At 46.6% G+C, this 16,987-nt stretch overlaps 1 protein-coding gene across 1 annotated transcript in view; it reads left to right on the top strand.

Moving 5' to 3' along the window:
• The window catches only part of adcy1a (adenylate cyclase 1a), a 127,578-nt gene that overhangs the window by 99,484 nt on the left and 11,107 nt on the right, over positions 1-16,987 (top strand). The window contains exons 9-10 of the mRNA XM_065009446.1: positions 1,407-1,598; positions 15,731-15,828. Coding sequence (XP_064865518.1) covers positions 1,407-1,598; positions 15,731-15,828 — 290 coding nt within the window. The remainder of the gene's footprint in view (positions 1-1,406; positions 1,599-15,730; positions 15,829-16,987) is intronic.

Genomic DNA, 16,987 nt, shown 5'->3' on the forward strand with positions numbered 1-16,987 from the left:
TAGATTAGCAATTGGTTTTCAATAGCGGAGAGCTGTATAAAACTTGTGGTCTGTCTCTCTGATATTTGCAAAATTGTTTCAATATTTGAATAATAATAATGTACGTGTAGGGGTCGGGAGTCGGGACGAGACAGACAGGCAGACAGCTTTTCTCAGCCAGTCAAAATCATAATTTTTAAGAACATATACAAAGAAATAGAAAACAGGTCAAACGAAACGAAATGTAGCTACTTTGCGGTCTTTCCAGCTTCAGTTTGAAGTGATTGTCTTAGCTGTGTTGGTATTGTGTTATTTGTGTTGGTGCTGTGTTAGCTGTGTTGGTGTTGTGTTAGCTGTGTTGTTGGCTAGCTCCTCTGAACAACAGTGTCCCGATGAGAGAGCACAATTTCTATACCAGGTGATATTGCGCATCATTAGCTCATTGTTATGGGTGTTAATAAATGTCACTAGAAAACAGCTTAAATAAATGCAAATGCGGCTAATTTGTTGTTATTCTGGCTGCACTGTTTGGCATAAGAACATTGCCAGCCAGTAGTATGGCAATAGAAAATTTAGAACGAACAACTTAATGACTGGGTGGCGTCTCTGGCAACCGAACCGATAGAACGAATGACCAGTCAGCTTGGGTAGCAACCCTAGAGTTGTGTCGGGACTATATCTTGTGGAAGGATGAAATAGTATGAATAAATTAATCAAAATATATTTTTTTATTAAAATATTTGAATATGTTGTTAACCCGTTGTATAATAGTGATAATTAAGTGATAATGCCCTCGAAGCCGATGTTTGTAGGATGTATTGGCATGGTTTTCCGTTTGATACACCCACAGTCTCACCATTTGATATACTAACAAGGGCATTACCAATTGAAGGGAATGTTATTCTTACCAATACAGTTGTTATACACTCAGTGGCCAGTTTATTAGTGGCTCCAGGGGGCACGCAATCACAGACACTGGACAATTGAGGAGTGGAAAAACATTGCCTGGTCCGACGAATCCTGGTTCCTGTTGCATCATTCTGATGGCAGAGTCAGAATTTGTCTTAAGTCCATGGACCCATCCTGTCTGGTGTCAATGGTGTGGGGAATTTTTTCCTTCAAGCTGTTCTGGGGGCAAAGGGGGGTCCGACCCGGTACTATATGGGTGTACCTAATGAACTGTCCACTGAGTGTATGTTTCCTATATGTTTCCTGTATGCCATGATTCATTATTTATTCCAATAACTGTTTGCGACTAAACTATATAAGCTGTAGGACCTACAGTATAAGAACTCATTAAACCTTGGAATTAACATTTGTATAAAGGTGGAACGGCCACTTCCAGGTTCTCCTGTGGATGGGGTTCAAGTCCTTGTGACTCTGATGCTGTCCTAATATTAGCACATTGTCCTCCGTGTCCCTGACAGAGGCGTGCATTGCGGACGGCATCGGAGAAGGTGCGTAGCCGGACGTCGTTCTCGGGCTCCGTGCAGCACCCGCCTGGTACACGGGTTAACCGCTACATTGGCCGGCTAATCGAGGCTCGTCAGACAGACTCACAGACCACCGACCTCAACTTCATCACACTCACCTACAGGAACACAGACAGGGAGCGCAGGGTATGTAGAGTACACACACACACACACACACACACACACACACACACACACACACACTGTAAAAATCTGCCTTCTCACTGTCTTTCTTTCTCAGTGTGTGGGTGGCAAAGAAGGGGCATGCTTCGTGACTCCCTTCATCTTCTCTCTCTTTCGCCCCCCCCCCATCTCTCTCTCTCCCCTCTCTCTCTCTCTCTCTCACACTCTTTCTCCCCCTCTCTCTCTCTTTCTCTCTTTCTCTCTCTCTTTTTCTTCTCTCCCTCCCTCTCTCTCTCTCTCTCTCTCTCTCTCTCTCTCTCTCTCTCTCTCTCTTTCTCTCTTTCTCTCTCCTCCCTCTTACTCTTTATTTTTCTCTCTCCCTTCCCCTCTCCTCTCTCTCTCCCTCTCTCTCTCTCTCTCCCTCCTCCTCTCTCTCTCTCTCTCTCTCTCTCTCTCTCTCTCTCTCTCTCTCTTTCTTTCTCTCTTTCTCTCTCCTCCCTCTTACTCTTTATTTTTCTCTCTCCCTTTCCCTCTCCTCTCTCCCTCTCTCTCTCTCTCTCTCCCTCTCTCTCTCTCTCTCTCTCCCTCCCTCTCTCTCTCTCTCTCTCTCTCTCTCTCTCTCTCTTTCTCTCTTTCTCTCTCCTCTCTCTTACTCTTTATTTTTCTCTCCCCCTTCCCCTCTCCTCTCTCTCTCCCACGCCTGTCATCTTTGGTTGTGGGGTTTAAAGTGATCCACCCACACTCTCAGGAGGGGGTACTGCTAATGATTTGGGAGCCTCTGAGCCACATGCGCCCGCCGGATGACTTTCTCCTTCGTGTGCGTGGGAGTCTGACACAAAGACTCAGAGAACAGAAGAACTGTGATTGTGTGTATATGTATGTGTGGGTGTATGTTTGTGTGTGTGCCTGCGTGAGTGCGTTGCGTGTGTGCCTGTGTGAGTGCGTTGCGTGTGTGCCTGCGTGAGTGCGTTGCGTGTGTGCCTGTGTGAGTGCGTGTGTGCCTGCGTGAGTGCGTTGCGTGTGTGCCTGTGTGAGTGGGTGTGTGCCTGTGTGAGTGCGTGTGTGCCTGCGTGAGTGCGTTGCGTGTGTGCCTGTGTGAGTGCGTTGCGTGTGTGCCTGCGTGAGTGCGTTGCGTGTGTGCCTGTGTGAGTGCCTGTGTGTGCGTGTGTGCCTGCGTGAGTGCGTTGCGTGTGTGCCTGTGTGAGTGCGTGTGTGCAGGGTTGGGTAGGTTACTTTCTAAATGTAACTTTTTGATTACTTTCCCATTAACAGGCATTAGAAGAAGACAAAGATAATCTATTAAACGCATTTGCTGTGTCGCCATAGTGGTTTCTGACTTGGGGTCATACTCGCTCAGGTGGAAGAAATTTAAACTTGCATCTTTTTTTCAATGCAGAATTGAATGTCATTGAGAAAACAGAAAGGTGTTGTAATGTATTTTTTCACAAACATCCTTTCTAAATGTGATCCAAAAAGTAATCATCTAGAGGTCATCTAGTTTTTCAAAAGTATCTAATCTGATTACAATTTTTTTGACGGAACACACTAAAAACAAATGGTTCTATATGTTGCCAAATAAGGGTTCTTTGGCTTGTAACCATAGCGGAACCCTTTTTGGTGCTATATGGAACCTTTTCTTGAAGGTTCTTTAAATAAACAACCATGCTCATAAGCTTCTAAATGGACCCTGTATGGTGCTATACAGAACCTTAAGGTAAAGAACCATTAAAAAACTGTTCCGATATCATTACAACCCTTTTGGGGCCTACAGTGCCTTCAGAAAGTATTCACGCCCCTTGACTTTTTCCACATTTTGTTGTGTTACAAAGTCGGATTAAAATTGATTTAATTGTAATTTTTGGTCAATGTACACTAAATACTCTGTAATGTCAAAGTGGAAGAAAATTTCCTAGAATGTATCACATCTATGGAAAATAGACTACACTTTCTGGGTATGTCTCTAAGAGCTTTGCACACCTGGATTGTACAATATTTGCACATTTTTTTTAAAATTTATTCTTCAAGCTCTGTCAAGTTGGTTGTTGTTCATTGCTAGACAGCCATTTTCAAGTCTTGCCCTAGATTTTCAAGACGATTTAAGTCAAAACTGTTACTAGGCCACTCAGGAACATTCAATGTCATCTTGGTAAACCATTGGTTCGAAACTACAGAACAGTACAAAACAAGAGAACACACATGGTTAATGTTCTGAAAAATATGATATATATATATTGGTCATATTGGTCATGGCTCTCGAGTGACGCAGTAGTCTAAAGCACTGCATCTCAGTGCAAGAGGCATCACTACAGTCCCTGATCGGACTGTGATTAGAGCGATGTTGATGTTGTGCTGTGATGCCAGCAGATTCCAGACTGCATTTGCCGATCGCCCTTCATCTTCATTCATCAGTGAGTCGATGGCTTGAATAGTCTCACTGGAAATTGAATACAATGTAAAAAATGACCCAGCAGGGTCAAATAATATAAACAGTGGTTATAGAGGGTGCAACCAGTCAGGTTAATAAATGCCAGTTGGCTTTTCATAGCCGAGCATTCAGAGGTCAAGACAGCAAGTGAGAGAGAGAGAGAGAGAGAGAGAGAGGGAGAGAGGGAGAGAGAGAGAGAGAGAAGAGAGAGAAGAGAGAGAGAGAGAGAGAGAGAGAGAGAAGAGCGAGAGATTATCGGAACACACACAGCAATGAGTTCCGAGAGCCGATCTGTTATCCAACGATTAGATTAATAGCCCGGCTACTGTAGGTGGGAAAATCCCCCCCCAACAAGCAATAGCCTCCCCCCGTGTGGTCAACTATTTTAGCACCGTTTCGCGCTGATCTGAGACAATGAAGATTACTTAATAAACATATACATTTTATTCACCCTGCATTATAATATATAATTGTATAAAAGCTTCTTAGATAGGAATTTAGAATCCTCTAATTGACTTAGATCTACTACTTTACAAGGACATTTTATGGTCAGTATTTACATTCAGAGATTCCGGTAAAGAAATGTGTATGTAGAGGGGTAACATTCTTCCCCAGTTCTCTTACCATTTTGTACAGTTGTATGATAAGCCTACCAGTTGGTGTGACTGTAATGTTAATTCTCTTGAGAGGAGTTTTGCTCTTCACTATCACAATATTAAACACTTTCAAATGCATTCAGGAAGGAAATCTCTTTAGCCGACATGTTGCAGTTCATCTGATGAAGGATTGACTCGATCTATAAGCCCAGGACGACAGTAAAACGGGCAATAAGATACACTGCAAGAAAGGGAACACAGGACCCTGTCTTTCAAAGATAATTCGTAAAATTCCAAATAACTTCACAGATCTTTATTGTAAAGGGTTTAAACACTGTTTCCTATGCTTGTTCAATGAACCATTAACAATTAATGAACATGCACCTGTGGAACGGTCGTTAAGACACTAACAGCTTACAGACGGTAGGCAATTAAGGTCACAGTTATGAATACTTAGGACAGTAAAGAGGCCTTTCTACTGACTCTGAAAAACACCAAAGAAAGATGCCCAGATCCCTGCTCATCTGCGTGAACGTGCCTTAGGCATGATGCAAGGAGGCATGAGGACTATTGCAATGTCCGTACTGTGAGACGCCTAAGACAGAGCTACAGGGAGACAGGACGGACAGCTGATCATCCTCGCAGTGGAAGACCACGTGTAACAACACCTGCACAGGATCGGTGCATCCGAACATCACACCTGCGGGACAGGTACAGAATGGCAACAACAACTGTCCGAGTTACACCAGGAACGCACAATCCCTCCATCAGTGCTCAGACTGTCTGCAATAGGCTGAGAGAGGCTGGACTGAGGGCTTGTAGGCCTGTTGTAAGGCAGGTCCTCACCAGATACCATCAGTGCTCAGACTGTCTGCAATAGGCTGAGAGAGGCTGGACTGAGGGCTTGTAGGCCTGTTGTAAGGCAGGTCCTCACCAGATACCATCAGTGCTCAGACTGTCTGCAATAGGCTGAGAGAGGCTGGACTGAGGGCTTGTAGGCCTGTTGTAAGGCAGGTCCTCACCAGATACCATCAGTGCTCAGACTGTCTGCAATAGGCTGAGAGAGGCTGGACTAAGGGCTTGTAGGCCTGTTGTAAGGCAGGTCCTCACCAGATACCATCAGTGCTCAGACTGTCTGCAATAGGCTGAGAGAGGCTGGACTGAGGGCTTGTAGGCCTGTTGTAAGGCAGGTCCTCACCAGATACCATCAGTGCTCAGACTGTCTGCAATAGGCTGAGAGAGGCTGGACTGAGGGCTTGTAGGCCTGTTGTAAGTCCCCCCCTTTGTTCAGGGACACATTATTCCATTTCTGTTAGTAACATCTCTGTGGAACTTGTTCAGTTTATGTCTCAGTTGTTGAATCTTGTTATGTTCATACAAATATTTACACATGTTAAGTTTGCTGAAAATAAACACAGTTGACAGTGAGAGGACATTTCTTTTTTTGCTGAGTTTATATAGTGTAGAAAACGGTTGCAGGTCGGAGGGCCCTCTAACAAGTGCAGATCGGAGGGCCATCAAGCGAAACAGACCAATGAAGCACAGGTAAACTGTAGGTGTATCTGTGACTCTCTGAGGACTGGGTAGGGTAGGGGGCACACCCCCTCCACTTCTCCCTTCCCTTGGCGCGGGTTCTGGGCTGGGAGGGATGGTAGGGTGGCTTTGGCTTTCGCCCGAGCTCGGATCCCCGCGTCTCCACGTGGCCTGGGCTGTACCATCCAAAGTGTAATTAGTAACTTCACCTTGCTCGAAGCGATATACATTTAACATTTAACATTTAAGTAATTTAGCAGACGCTCTTATCCAGAGCGACTTACAAATTGGTGCATTCACCTTATGACATCCAGTGGAACAGTAGTGCATCTAAATCTTTTAAGGGGGGGTGAGAGGGATTACTTTATCCTATCCTAGGTATTCCTTAAAGAGGTGGGGTTTCAGGTGTCTCCGGAAGGTGGTGATTGACTCCGCTGTCCTGGCGTCGTGAGGGAGTTTGTTCCACCATTGGGGGGCCAGAGCAGCGAACAGTTTTGACTGGGCTGAGCGGGAACTGTACTTCCTCAGTGGTAGGGAGGCGAGCAGGCCAGAGGTGGATGAACGCAGTGCCCTTGTTTGGGTGTAGGGCCTGATCAGAGCCTGGAGGTACTGAGGTGCCGTTCCCCTCACAGCTCCGTAGGCAAGCACCATGGTCTTGTAGCGGATGCGAGCTTCAACTGGAAGCAAGTGGAGAGAGCGGAGGAGCGGGGTGACGTGAGAGAACTTGGGAAGGTTGAACACCAGACGGGCTGCGGCGTTCTGGATGAGTTGTAGGGGTTTAATGGCACAGGCAGGGAGCCCAGCCAACAGCGAGTTGCAGTAATCCAGACGGGAGATGACGAGTGCCTGGATTGGGACCTGCGCCGCTTCCTGTGTGAGGCAGGGTCGTACTCTGCGGATGTTGTAGAGCATGAACCTACAGGAACGGGCCACCGCCTTGATGTTAGTTGAGAACGACAGGGTGTTGTCCAGGATCACGCCAAGGTTCTTAGCGCTCTGGGAGGAGGACACAATGGAGTTGTCAACCGTGATGGCGAGATCATGGAACGGGCATTCCTTCCCCGGGAGGAAGAGCAGCTCCGTCTTGCCGAGGTTCAGCTTGAGGTGGTGATCCGTCATCCACACTGATATGTCTGCCAGACATGCAGAGATGCGATTCGCCACCTGATCATCAGAAGGGGGAAAGGAGAAGATTAATTGTGTGTCGTCTGCATAGCAATGATAGGAGAGACCATGTGAGGTTATGACAGAGCCAAGTGACTTGGTGTATAGCGAGAATAGGAGAGGGCCTAGAACAGAGCCCTGGGGGACACCAGTGGTGAGAGCACGTGGTGTGGAGACAGATTCTCGCCACGCCACCTGGTAGGAGCGACCTGTCAGGTAGGACGCAATCCAAGCGTGGGCCGCGCCGGAGATGCCCAACTCGGAGAGGGTGGAGAGGAGGATCTGATGGTTCACAGTATCAAAGGCAGCCGATAGGTCTAGAAGGATGAGAGCAGAGGAGAGAGAGTTAGCTTTAGCAGTGCGGAGCGCCTCCGTGATACAGAGAAGAGCAGTCTCAGTTGAATGACTAGTCTTGAAACCTGACTGATTTGGATCAAGAAGGTCATTCTGAGAGAGATAGCGGGAGAGCTGGCCAAGGACGGCACGTTCAAGAGTTTTGGAGAGAAAAGAAAGAAGGGATACTGGTCTGTAGTTGTTGACATCGGAGGGATCGAGTGTAGGTTTTTTCAGAAGGGGTGCAACTCTCGCTCTCTTGAAGACGGAAGGGACGTAGCCAGCGGTCAGGGATGAGTTGATGAGCGAGGTGAGGTAAGGGAGAAGGTCTCCGGAAATGGTCTGGAGAAGAGAGGAGGGGATAGGGTCAAGCGGGCAGGTTGTTGGGCGGCCGGCCGTCACAAGACGCGAGATTTCATCTGGAGAGAGGGGGAGAAAGAGGTCAGAGCACAGGGTAGGGCAGTGTGAGCAGAACCAGCGGTGTCGTTTGACTTCGCAAACGAGGATCGGATGTCGTCGACCTTCTTTTCAAAATGGTTGACGAAGTCATCTGCAGAGAGGGAGGAGGGGGGGGGGGGAGGAGGATTCAGGAGGGAGGAGAAGGTTGCAAAGAGCTTCCTAGGGTTAGAGGCAGATGCTTGGAATTTAGAGTGGTAGAAAGTGGCTTTAGCAGCAGAGAGAGAAGAGGAAAATGTAGAGAGGAGGGAGTGAAAGGATGTCAGGTCCGCAGGGAGGCGAGTTTTCCTCCATTTCCGCTCGGCTGCCCGGAGCCCTGTTCTGTGAGCTCGCAATGAGTCGTTGAGCCACGGAGCGGGAGGGGAGGACGGCGCGATACCATCCGAGTAGGGGCAGTGTGGGAAGTGTTGGATGAGAGCGAGAGGGAGAAGGATACAAGGTAGTGGTCGGAGACTTGGAGGGGAGTTGCAATGAGGTTAGTGGAAGAGCAGCATCTAGTAAAGATGAGGTCGAGCGTATTTCCTGCCTTGTGAGTAGGGGGGGAAGGTGAGAGGGTGAGGTCAAAAGAGGAGAGGAGTGGAAAGAAGGAGGCAGAGAGGAATGAGTCAAAGGTAGACGTGGGGAGGTTAAAGTCGCCCAGAACTGTGAGAGGTGAGCCGTCCTCAGGAAAGGAGCTTATCAAGGCATCAAGCTCATTGATGAACTCTCCGAGGGAACCAGGAGGGCGATAAATGATAAGGATGTTAAGCTTGAAAGGGCTGGTAACTGTGACAGCATGGAATTCAAAGGAGGCGATAGACAGATGGGTAAGGGGAGAAAGAGAGAATGACCACTTGGGAGAGATGAGGATCCCGGTGCCACCACCCCGCTGACCAGAAGCTCTCGGGGTGTGCGAGAACACGTGGGCAGACGAAGAGAGAGCAGTAGGAGTAGCAGTGTTGTCTGTGGTGATCCATGTTTCCGTCAGTGCCAAGAAGTCGAGGGACTGGAGGGAGGCATAGGCTGAGATGAACTCTGCCTTGTTGGCCGCAGATCGGCAGTTCCAGAGGCTACCAGAGACCTGGAACTCCACGTGGGTCGTGCGCGCTGGGACCACCAGATTAGGGTGGCCGCGGCCACGCGGAGAGGAGAGAACAGGGATAGACAGAGACATAGTTGACAGGCTACACAAGAGGCTACGCTAATGCAAAGGAGATTGGAATGACAAGTGGACTACACGTCTCGAGTGTTCAGAAAGTTAAGCTTACGTAGCAAGAATCTTATTGACTAAAATGATTAAAATGATACAGTACTGCTGAAGTAGGCTAGCTGGCAGAGGCTGCGTTGTTGACTATGTAGGCTAGCTGGCAGTGTCTGGCGTAGCAGTAGTTGTCCTGTCGTATCGTCTCTCTGTAAATATCGTCTCTTTTTCGTTTTAGATATTTTTTTAGATATTTTTTTTTTCTTCGCATATCCTTAAAACATTTTGCTAAACCTAAGCTTCCAAATACTCTTCTGCAACCCGCCAATGTAGCTACTTTCCTAACGTAGTTATATTTACTTCGGAACCGGACACTCTCAACTGAAGCTAGCCGGCTAACTACCAGCTATGCTAGCGATCATCAACTAACCTTTAGCTCGGAAAGCTCTCGCCTGTTCGAACAACGCGACACTAGAGCGACGCTAACCAGAGCATAACGGACCTAATTTATTTTTTTATTTTTTTACCCCCGGATTCCCACCACAAACGGAACATCCTTCAGCTGGATCCTCGCAACTAGCCATCGAGTGTAACAGCAACCCTGGTTGATTACTCCTGGCTAGCGTTTCCACCCACGTAGCTTGAAGCTAGCCCGGCCAGAGCTCCTAGCATACTCCTGGGCTACAATACCTTGACTACGACCGGTCTATCGATATCACCGCTTGAAGAGGAATAAACAGACTCACCCCATCGCGACGTCCTCCAAAGGCTAACTCTCTAGCCCTCGCTATCTCCTTGCTTGCTAGTTCGGCACGCTAACTGCTAGCTTGTTTAGCCCAGGTCCGCTATCTACTACCTTGTTTACCCTGGCCTGCTAATCTGTTAGCTTGTTAGCACAGGCCTGCTAACCGTCCCGCCGCGTCCCAAAAACGCAGTGGCCCATATGTACTCTATCTCTTTCCGATTAAAAAAAAAAAAATAGTTTATACCTTCCGGAAACTTGCCTCACCCAATGTGATACGGAATCGCTATTATCTTTATTTTTAGAACACACTCAAGAACCTCCAGAAGCTAACCAGCTAGCTAGCTACAAGCTATTTAGTCATTGTTAGTTTTCTTAACCTGGATAACACTCGCCAGCCCAGCCCCCCTGCCCCATCCACCGCTGCCCCCTGGACTCTGATCACTTGGCTACATAGCTGATGCACGCTGATGACGTCCATTACCACGGTACTCCATTCTGCTTGTTTGTTTTATCTGTCGGCCGAGTTGCCTCAGAGTACATACATACTAACCCTCATACTACTCCTTCTCTGTTCCGCGGGTGATGTGGAGGTAAACCCGGGCCCTGCATGTCCCCAGGCACCCTCATTTGTTGACTTCTGTGATCGAAAAAGCCTTGGTTTCATGCATGTCAACAGCCTCCTCCCTAAGTTTGTTTTACTCACTGCTTTAGCACACTCTGCTAACCCTGATGTCCTTGCCGTGTCTGAATCCTGGCTCAGGAAGGCCACCAAAAATTCAGAGATTTCCATACCCAACTATAACATCTTCCGTCAAGATAGAACTGCCAAAGGGGGAGGAGTCGCAGTCTACTGCAGAGATAGCCTGCAAAGTAATGTCATACTTTCCAGGTCCATACCCAAACAGTTCGAGCTACTAATTCTGAAAATTACTCTCTCCAGAAATAAGTCTCTCACTGTTGCCGCCTGCTACCGACCCCCCTCAGCTCCCAGCTGTGCCCTGGACACCATTTGTGAATTGATTGCCCCCCATCTAGCTTCTGAGTTTGTTCTGTTAGGTGACCTAAACTGGGATATGCTTAACACCCCGGCAGTCCTACAATCTAAGCTAGATGCCCTCAATCTCACACAAATCATCAAGGAACCCACCAGGTACAACCCTAACTCTGTAAGCAAGGGCACCCTCATAGACGTCATCCTGACCAACTGGCCCTCCAAATACACCTCCGCTGTCTTCAACCAGGATCTCAGCGACCACTGCCTCATTGCCTGTATCCGCTACGGTGCCGCAGTCAAACGACCACCCCTCATCACTGTCAAACGCTCCCTAAAACACTTCTGTGAGCAGGCCTTTCTAATCGACCTGGCCCGGGTATCCTGGAAGGACATTGACCTCATCCCGTCAGTTGAGGATGCCTGGTAATTCCTTAAGAGTAACTTCCTCACCATATTAGATAAGCATGCTCCGTTCAAAAAATGCAGAACTAAGAACAGATACAGCCCTTGGTTCACTCCAGACCTGACTGCCCTCGACCAGCACAAAAACATCCTGCGGCGGACTGCAATAGCATCGAACAGTCCCCGCGATATGCAACTGTTCAGGGAAGTCAGGAACCAATACACGCAGTCAGTCAGGAAAGCTAAGGCCAGCTTCTTCAGGCAGAAGTTTGCATCCTGTAGCTCCAACTCCAAAAAGTTCTGGGACACTGTGAAGTCCATGGAGAACAAGAGCACCTCCTCCCAGCTGCCCACTGCACTGAGGCTAGGGAACACAGTCACCACCGACAAATCCATGATTATCGAAAACTTCAACAAGCATTTCTCAACGGCTGGCCATGCCTTCCGCCTGGCTACTCTTACCTCGGCCAACAGCTCCGGCCCCCCCGCAGCTCCTCGCCCAAGCCTCTCCAGGTTCTCCTTTACCCAAATCCAGATAGCAGATGTTCTGAAAGAGCTGCAAAACCTGGACCCGTATAAATCAGCTGGGCTTGACAATCTGGACCCTCTATTTCTGAAACTATCCGCCGCCATTGTCGCAACCCCTATTACCAGCCTGTTCAACCTCTCTCTCATATCGTCTGAGATCCCCAAGGATTGGAAAGCTGCCGCAGTCATCCCCCTCTTCAAAGGGGGAGACACCCTGGACCCAAACTGTTACAGACCTATATCCATTCTGCCCTGCCTATCTAAGGTCTTGAAAGCCAAGTCAACAAACAGGTCATTGACCATCTCGAATCCCACCGTACCTTCTCCGCTATGCAATCTGGTTTCCGAGCCGGTCACGGGTGCACCTCAGCCACACTCAAGGTACTAAACGACATCATAACCGCCATCGATAAAAGACAGTACTGTGCAGCCGTCTTCATCGACCTTGCCAAGGCTTTCGACTCTGTCAATCACCATATTCTTATCGGCAGACTCAGTAGCCTCGGCTTTTCGGATGACTGCCTTGCCTGGTTCACCAATTACTTTGCAGACAGAGTTCAGTGTGTCAAATCGGAGGGCATGTTGTCCGGTCCTCTGGCAGTCTCTATGGGGGTGCCACAGGGTTCAATTCTCGGGCCGACTCTTTTCTCTGTGTATATCAATGATGTTGCTCTTGCTGCGGGCGATTCCCTGATCCACCTCTACGCAGACGACACCATTCTATACACTTTTGGCCCGTCACTGGACACTGTGCTATCTAACCTCCAATCGAGCTTCAATGCCATACAACACTCCTTCCGTGGCCTCCAACTGCTCTTAAACGCTAGTAAAACCAAATGCATGATTTTCAACCGATCGCTGCCTGCACCCGCTTGCCCGACTAGCATCACCACACTGGATTGTTCCGACCTTGAATATGTGGACACCTATAAGTACCTAGGTGTCTGGCTAGACTGCAAACTCTCCTTCCAGACCCATATCAAACATCTCCAATCGAAAATCAAATCAAGAGTCGGCTTTCTATTCCGCAACAAAGCCTCCTTCACTCACGCTGCCAAGCTTACCCTAGTAAAACTGACTATCCTACCGATCCTCGACTTCGGCGATGTCATCTACAAAATGGCTTCCAACACTCTTCTCAGCAAACTGGATGCAGTTTATCACAGTGCCATCCGTTTTGTCACTAAAGCACCTTATACTACCCACCACTGCGACTTGTATGCTCTAGTCGGCTGGCCCTCGCTACATATTCGTCGCCAGACCCACTGGCTCCAGGTCATCTACAAGGCCATGCTAGGCAAAGCTCCGCCTTATCTCAGCTCACTGGTCACGATGGCAACACCCATCCGTAGCACGCGCTCCAGCAGGTGTATCTCATTGAGCATCCCCAAAGCCAACACCTCATTCGGCCGCCTTTCGTTCCAGTACTCTGCTGCCTGTGACTGGAGCAATTGCAAAAATCGCTGAAGTTGGAGACTTTTATCTCCCTCACCAACTTCAAACATCAGCTATCTGAGCAGCTAACCGATCGCTGCAGCTGTACATAATCTATTGGTAAATAGCCCACCCATTTTCACCTACCTCATCCCCACAGTTTTTATTTATTTACTTTTCTGCTCTTTTGCACACAAATATCTCTACCTGTACATGATCATCTGATCATTTATCACTCCAGTGTTAATCTGCAATATTGTAATTATTCGCCTACCTCCTCATGCCTTTTGCACACATTGTATATAGACCCCCCCTTTTTTTTTTCTCTCTACTGTGTTATTGACTTGTTAATTGTTTACTCCATGTGTAACTCTGTGTTGTCTGATCACTCTGCTATGCTTTATCTTGGCCAGGTCGCAGTTGCAAATGAGAACCTGTTCTCAACTAGCCTACCTGGTTAAATAAAGGTGAAATAAAAAATAAAAAAAATAAAAGTCTGCGTTGTTGACACTACACTAATCAAGTCGTTCCGTTGAGTGTAATGGTTTCTACTGTGCTACTGTGCTGCTATTCGGGGCTAGCTGGCTAGCTAGCAGTGTTGATTTACGTTACGTTGCGTTAAAAGAACGACAATAGCTGGCTAGCTAACCTAGGAAATCGCTCAAGACTACACAATTATCTTTGATACAAAGACGGCTATGTAGCTAGCTATGTAGCTAGCTACAATCAAACAAATCAAGCCGTTGTACTGTAATGAAATGAAAAATGTGATACTACCTGTGGAGCGAAGCGAAATGCGACCGGATTGTTGAGTGCGGAAGTTCTGTTACGTTAAGGACGACGAATAGCTGGCTAGCTAACCTCGGTAAATTAAGATAATCACTCTAAAACTACACACTCTAAACTACACAATTATCTTGGATACGAAGACAGCAAAGACAACTATGTAGCTAGCTAACACTACACTAATCAAGTCGTTCAGTTGAGTGTAAGTTGTGCTGCTAATCGGTAGACGGTGGACTAGCTAACGGTAGACGTTAGTGTAGACTGGTGTAGACTGCGTTAGGACGACGAAATACGATAATTACGCAATTATCTATGATACAAAGACGGCTATGTAGCTAGCTAAGAAGAAAAATTGCTAAGATTAGACAAATCAAACCGTTGTACTATAATGAAATGTAATACTACCTGCGGACCGAGTGCAGATGCGACCGCTCATGCTTGATGTGTTCAGTGTCTGTTTTTTATATATTTACCAATCTACTAATAGGTGCCCTTCTTTGCGAACCTTTGGAAAACCTCCCTGGTCTTTATGGTTGAATCTGTGCTTGAAATTCACTGCTCAACTGAGTGACCTTACAGATCATCATATGTGTGGGGTACAGAAATGGGGTGGTCATTTAAAAATCATGTTAAACACTATTCTTGCACACAGTGAGTCGATGCAATTTATGTGACTTGTTAAACATGATTTTACTCCTGAGCTTATTTAGGCCATAACAAAAGGGTTGAATACTTATTGACTCCACACATTTCAGCTTTTCATTCATTGTTAGATTATAAACATTTCTAAAAACATATTTCTACATAGACATTATGGTGTATTGTGTGTAGATCAGTGACACAGAATCTAAATGTAATCCATTTTAAATTCAGGCTGTAATACAACAGAACGTGGAACAAGTAAAGTGGTGTGAATACTTTCTGAAGGCACTTCAGGGTTCTTTATAGAACCTTTATGGAGAATGGTTCTACAAAGAATATTTTTAAATTTCAAAGATTCTTTGTAGAACCATGCAGGGATTTTCTTCCAGTTTAATAGCCATATTACACTAACTGGAATGACACTGTCACCACACCCCAAATATTCTGATTAGCCGCAGCCCCTACATTTTAAATAATTTATCACTAAAGGAAATAACAATTTTTTGAATTGTAAAGAACCATTAAAGGGCTCGAAGGGTTCTTTCGGTCAGTATGGTTCCACATAGACTGACTGTCCTTTCGCTACAGTGTTTACATAATTGTTACATTTGTTTAACCACAACTCATATTTTGCCCCACCTCTCTCTCTCTCTCTCTCGCTCTCTTGTTCTCTCTCTTCTCTCTCTCTCTCTCTCTCGCTCTCTTGTTCTCTCTCTTTCTCTCTCTCTCTGTAGATTGCCTGACATTTAAAAGATCAATCTCATCTCTGGAATCGATGAAAAATAGTTTCAGATGCTTCTTTAATTAATTACATGTCAGTAATCACTACTCTCTCTCTCTTCATCCCCCTCTCTCTCTCTCTCTCTCTCTCTCTCTTTCTCTCTCTCTCTCTCTCTCTCTCTCTCTCTCTCTCTCTCTCCCTCCCTCTCTCTCTCCAGTATAACCAGGAGTATGATGGTAATTTCATCAGTGCAGTGATTGTCTCTCTGGTCCTCGCTGCTCTCTTTGGCCTTATCTATCTTCTGATGATACCACAGTACGTACGTACACACACGCTCGCTCGCACGCACGCACGTAGGCACACACGCACGCACGCACGCACGCACGCACACACACACACACACACACACACACACACACACACACCAGATCCAAAGCAGTATTGGATGTTTATCCAGGTCCCCAGGACGTTAGGAGATGCCTTCAATACCATCCACTAGGGGCAACGGTGAGCACTATTACCCTCAAGTAGGCTCTATTGTTGCAATGTGTACCAAAACGTTGGTACTTTGTCAATACTAGAACATGAAAAAACGATTCGGTACTAGAATTTTTGTTGCTTTCGTTCTGTCAAACGTTTCTCACGTCATATACCCATTGAGAGGATCGAGTCTGTCTAGTAGTTTGTCTGGATCTTCTCAAGGGGGCAGTACCTAGTCAGGATGTGCTTGTGCATTCAGCTGACACAACGCAAGCCACTTTTGAGAAGTAAGCGAGAGGAGAAAGAAAATGCAAACAGCATGGCTTCTTCTAACGAAAACATCATCCCTCCACGCCCGCAGCTTGTTGGCAAAACTGGCTGCAGATGTGAACTATGGGAATACTTTGATTACAGAGCAGATGATGAGGGTCAGCCCACCAAAACAACTAAGCAAAATGTTATACAAAGCAGTGCAGTGCAAGTTAGGTTTAGTTCTAAAACGCCAAAAGACAATTTTACACATGACATTTGCATTGTAACGTTATTCTACTAGCAACTCAATTTGAATTATTTTTAAGTGACAATAACATGAACAATTATTATGCACTCATAACTTAGCTATGACAGCAATATACACTGAGTGTGCAAAACATTAAGCACTTCCCATGCTCTTTCCATGACATAGATGACCAGGTGAAACCAGGTGAAAGCTATAATCGCTTATTGCTGTCACTTGTTAAATGCCATACAATCAGTGTAGATGAAGGGGAGGAGACAGGTTATAGAAAAGTGTTTAAGCCTTGAGACAGTTGAGACATGGATTGTGTATGTGTGCCATTCAGAGGTGAATGGGCAAGACAAAAGATTGAAGTTCATTTGAACGGAGTATGGTAATATGTGCCATGCGCACCAGTTTGTGTCAAGAACTTCAACGCTGCTGGGTTTGTCACGCTCAACCATTTCCCGTGTGTATCAACAATAGTCCACCACCAAA

The sequence above is a fragment of the Oncorhynchus nerka genome, linkage group LG24, assembly GCF_034236695.1.
Source record: "Oncorhynchus nerka isolate Pitt River linkage group LG24, Oner_Uvic_2.0, whole genome shotgun sequence".
NCBI classification, from domain to species: domain Eukaryota; kingdom Metazoa; phylum Chordata; class Actinopteri; order Salmoniformes; family Salmonidae; genus Oncorhynchus; species Oncorhynchus nerka.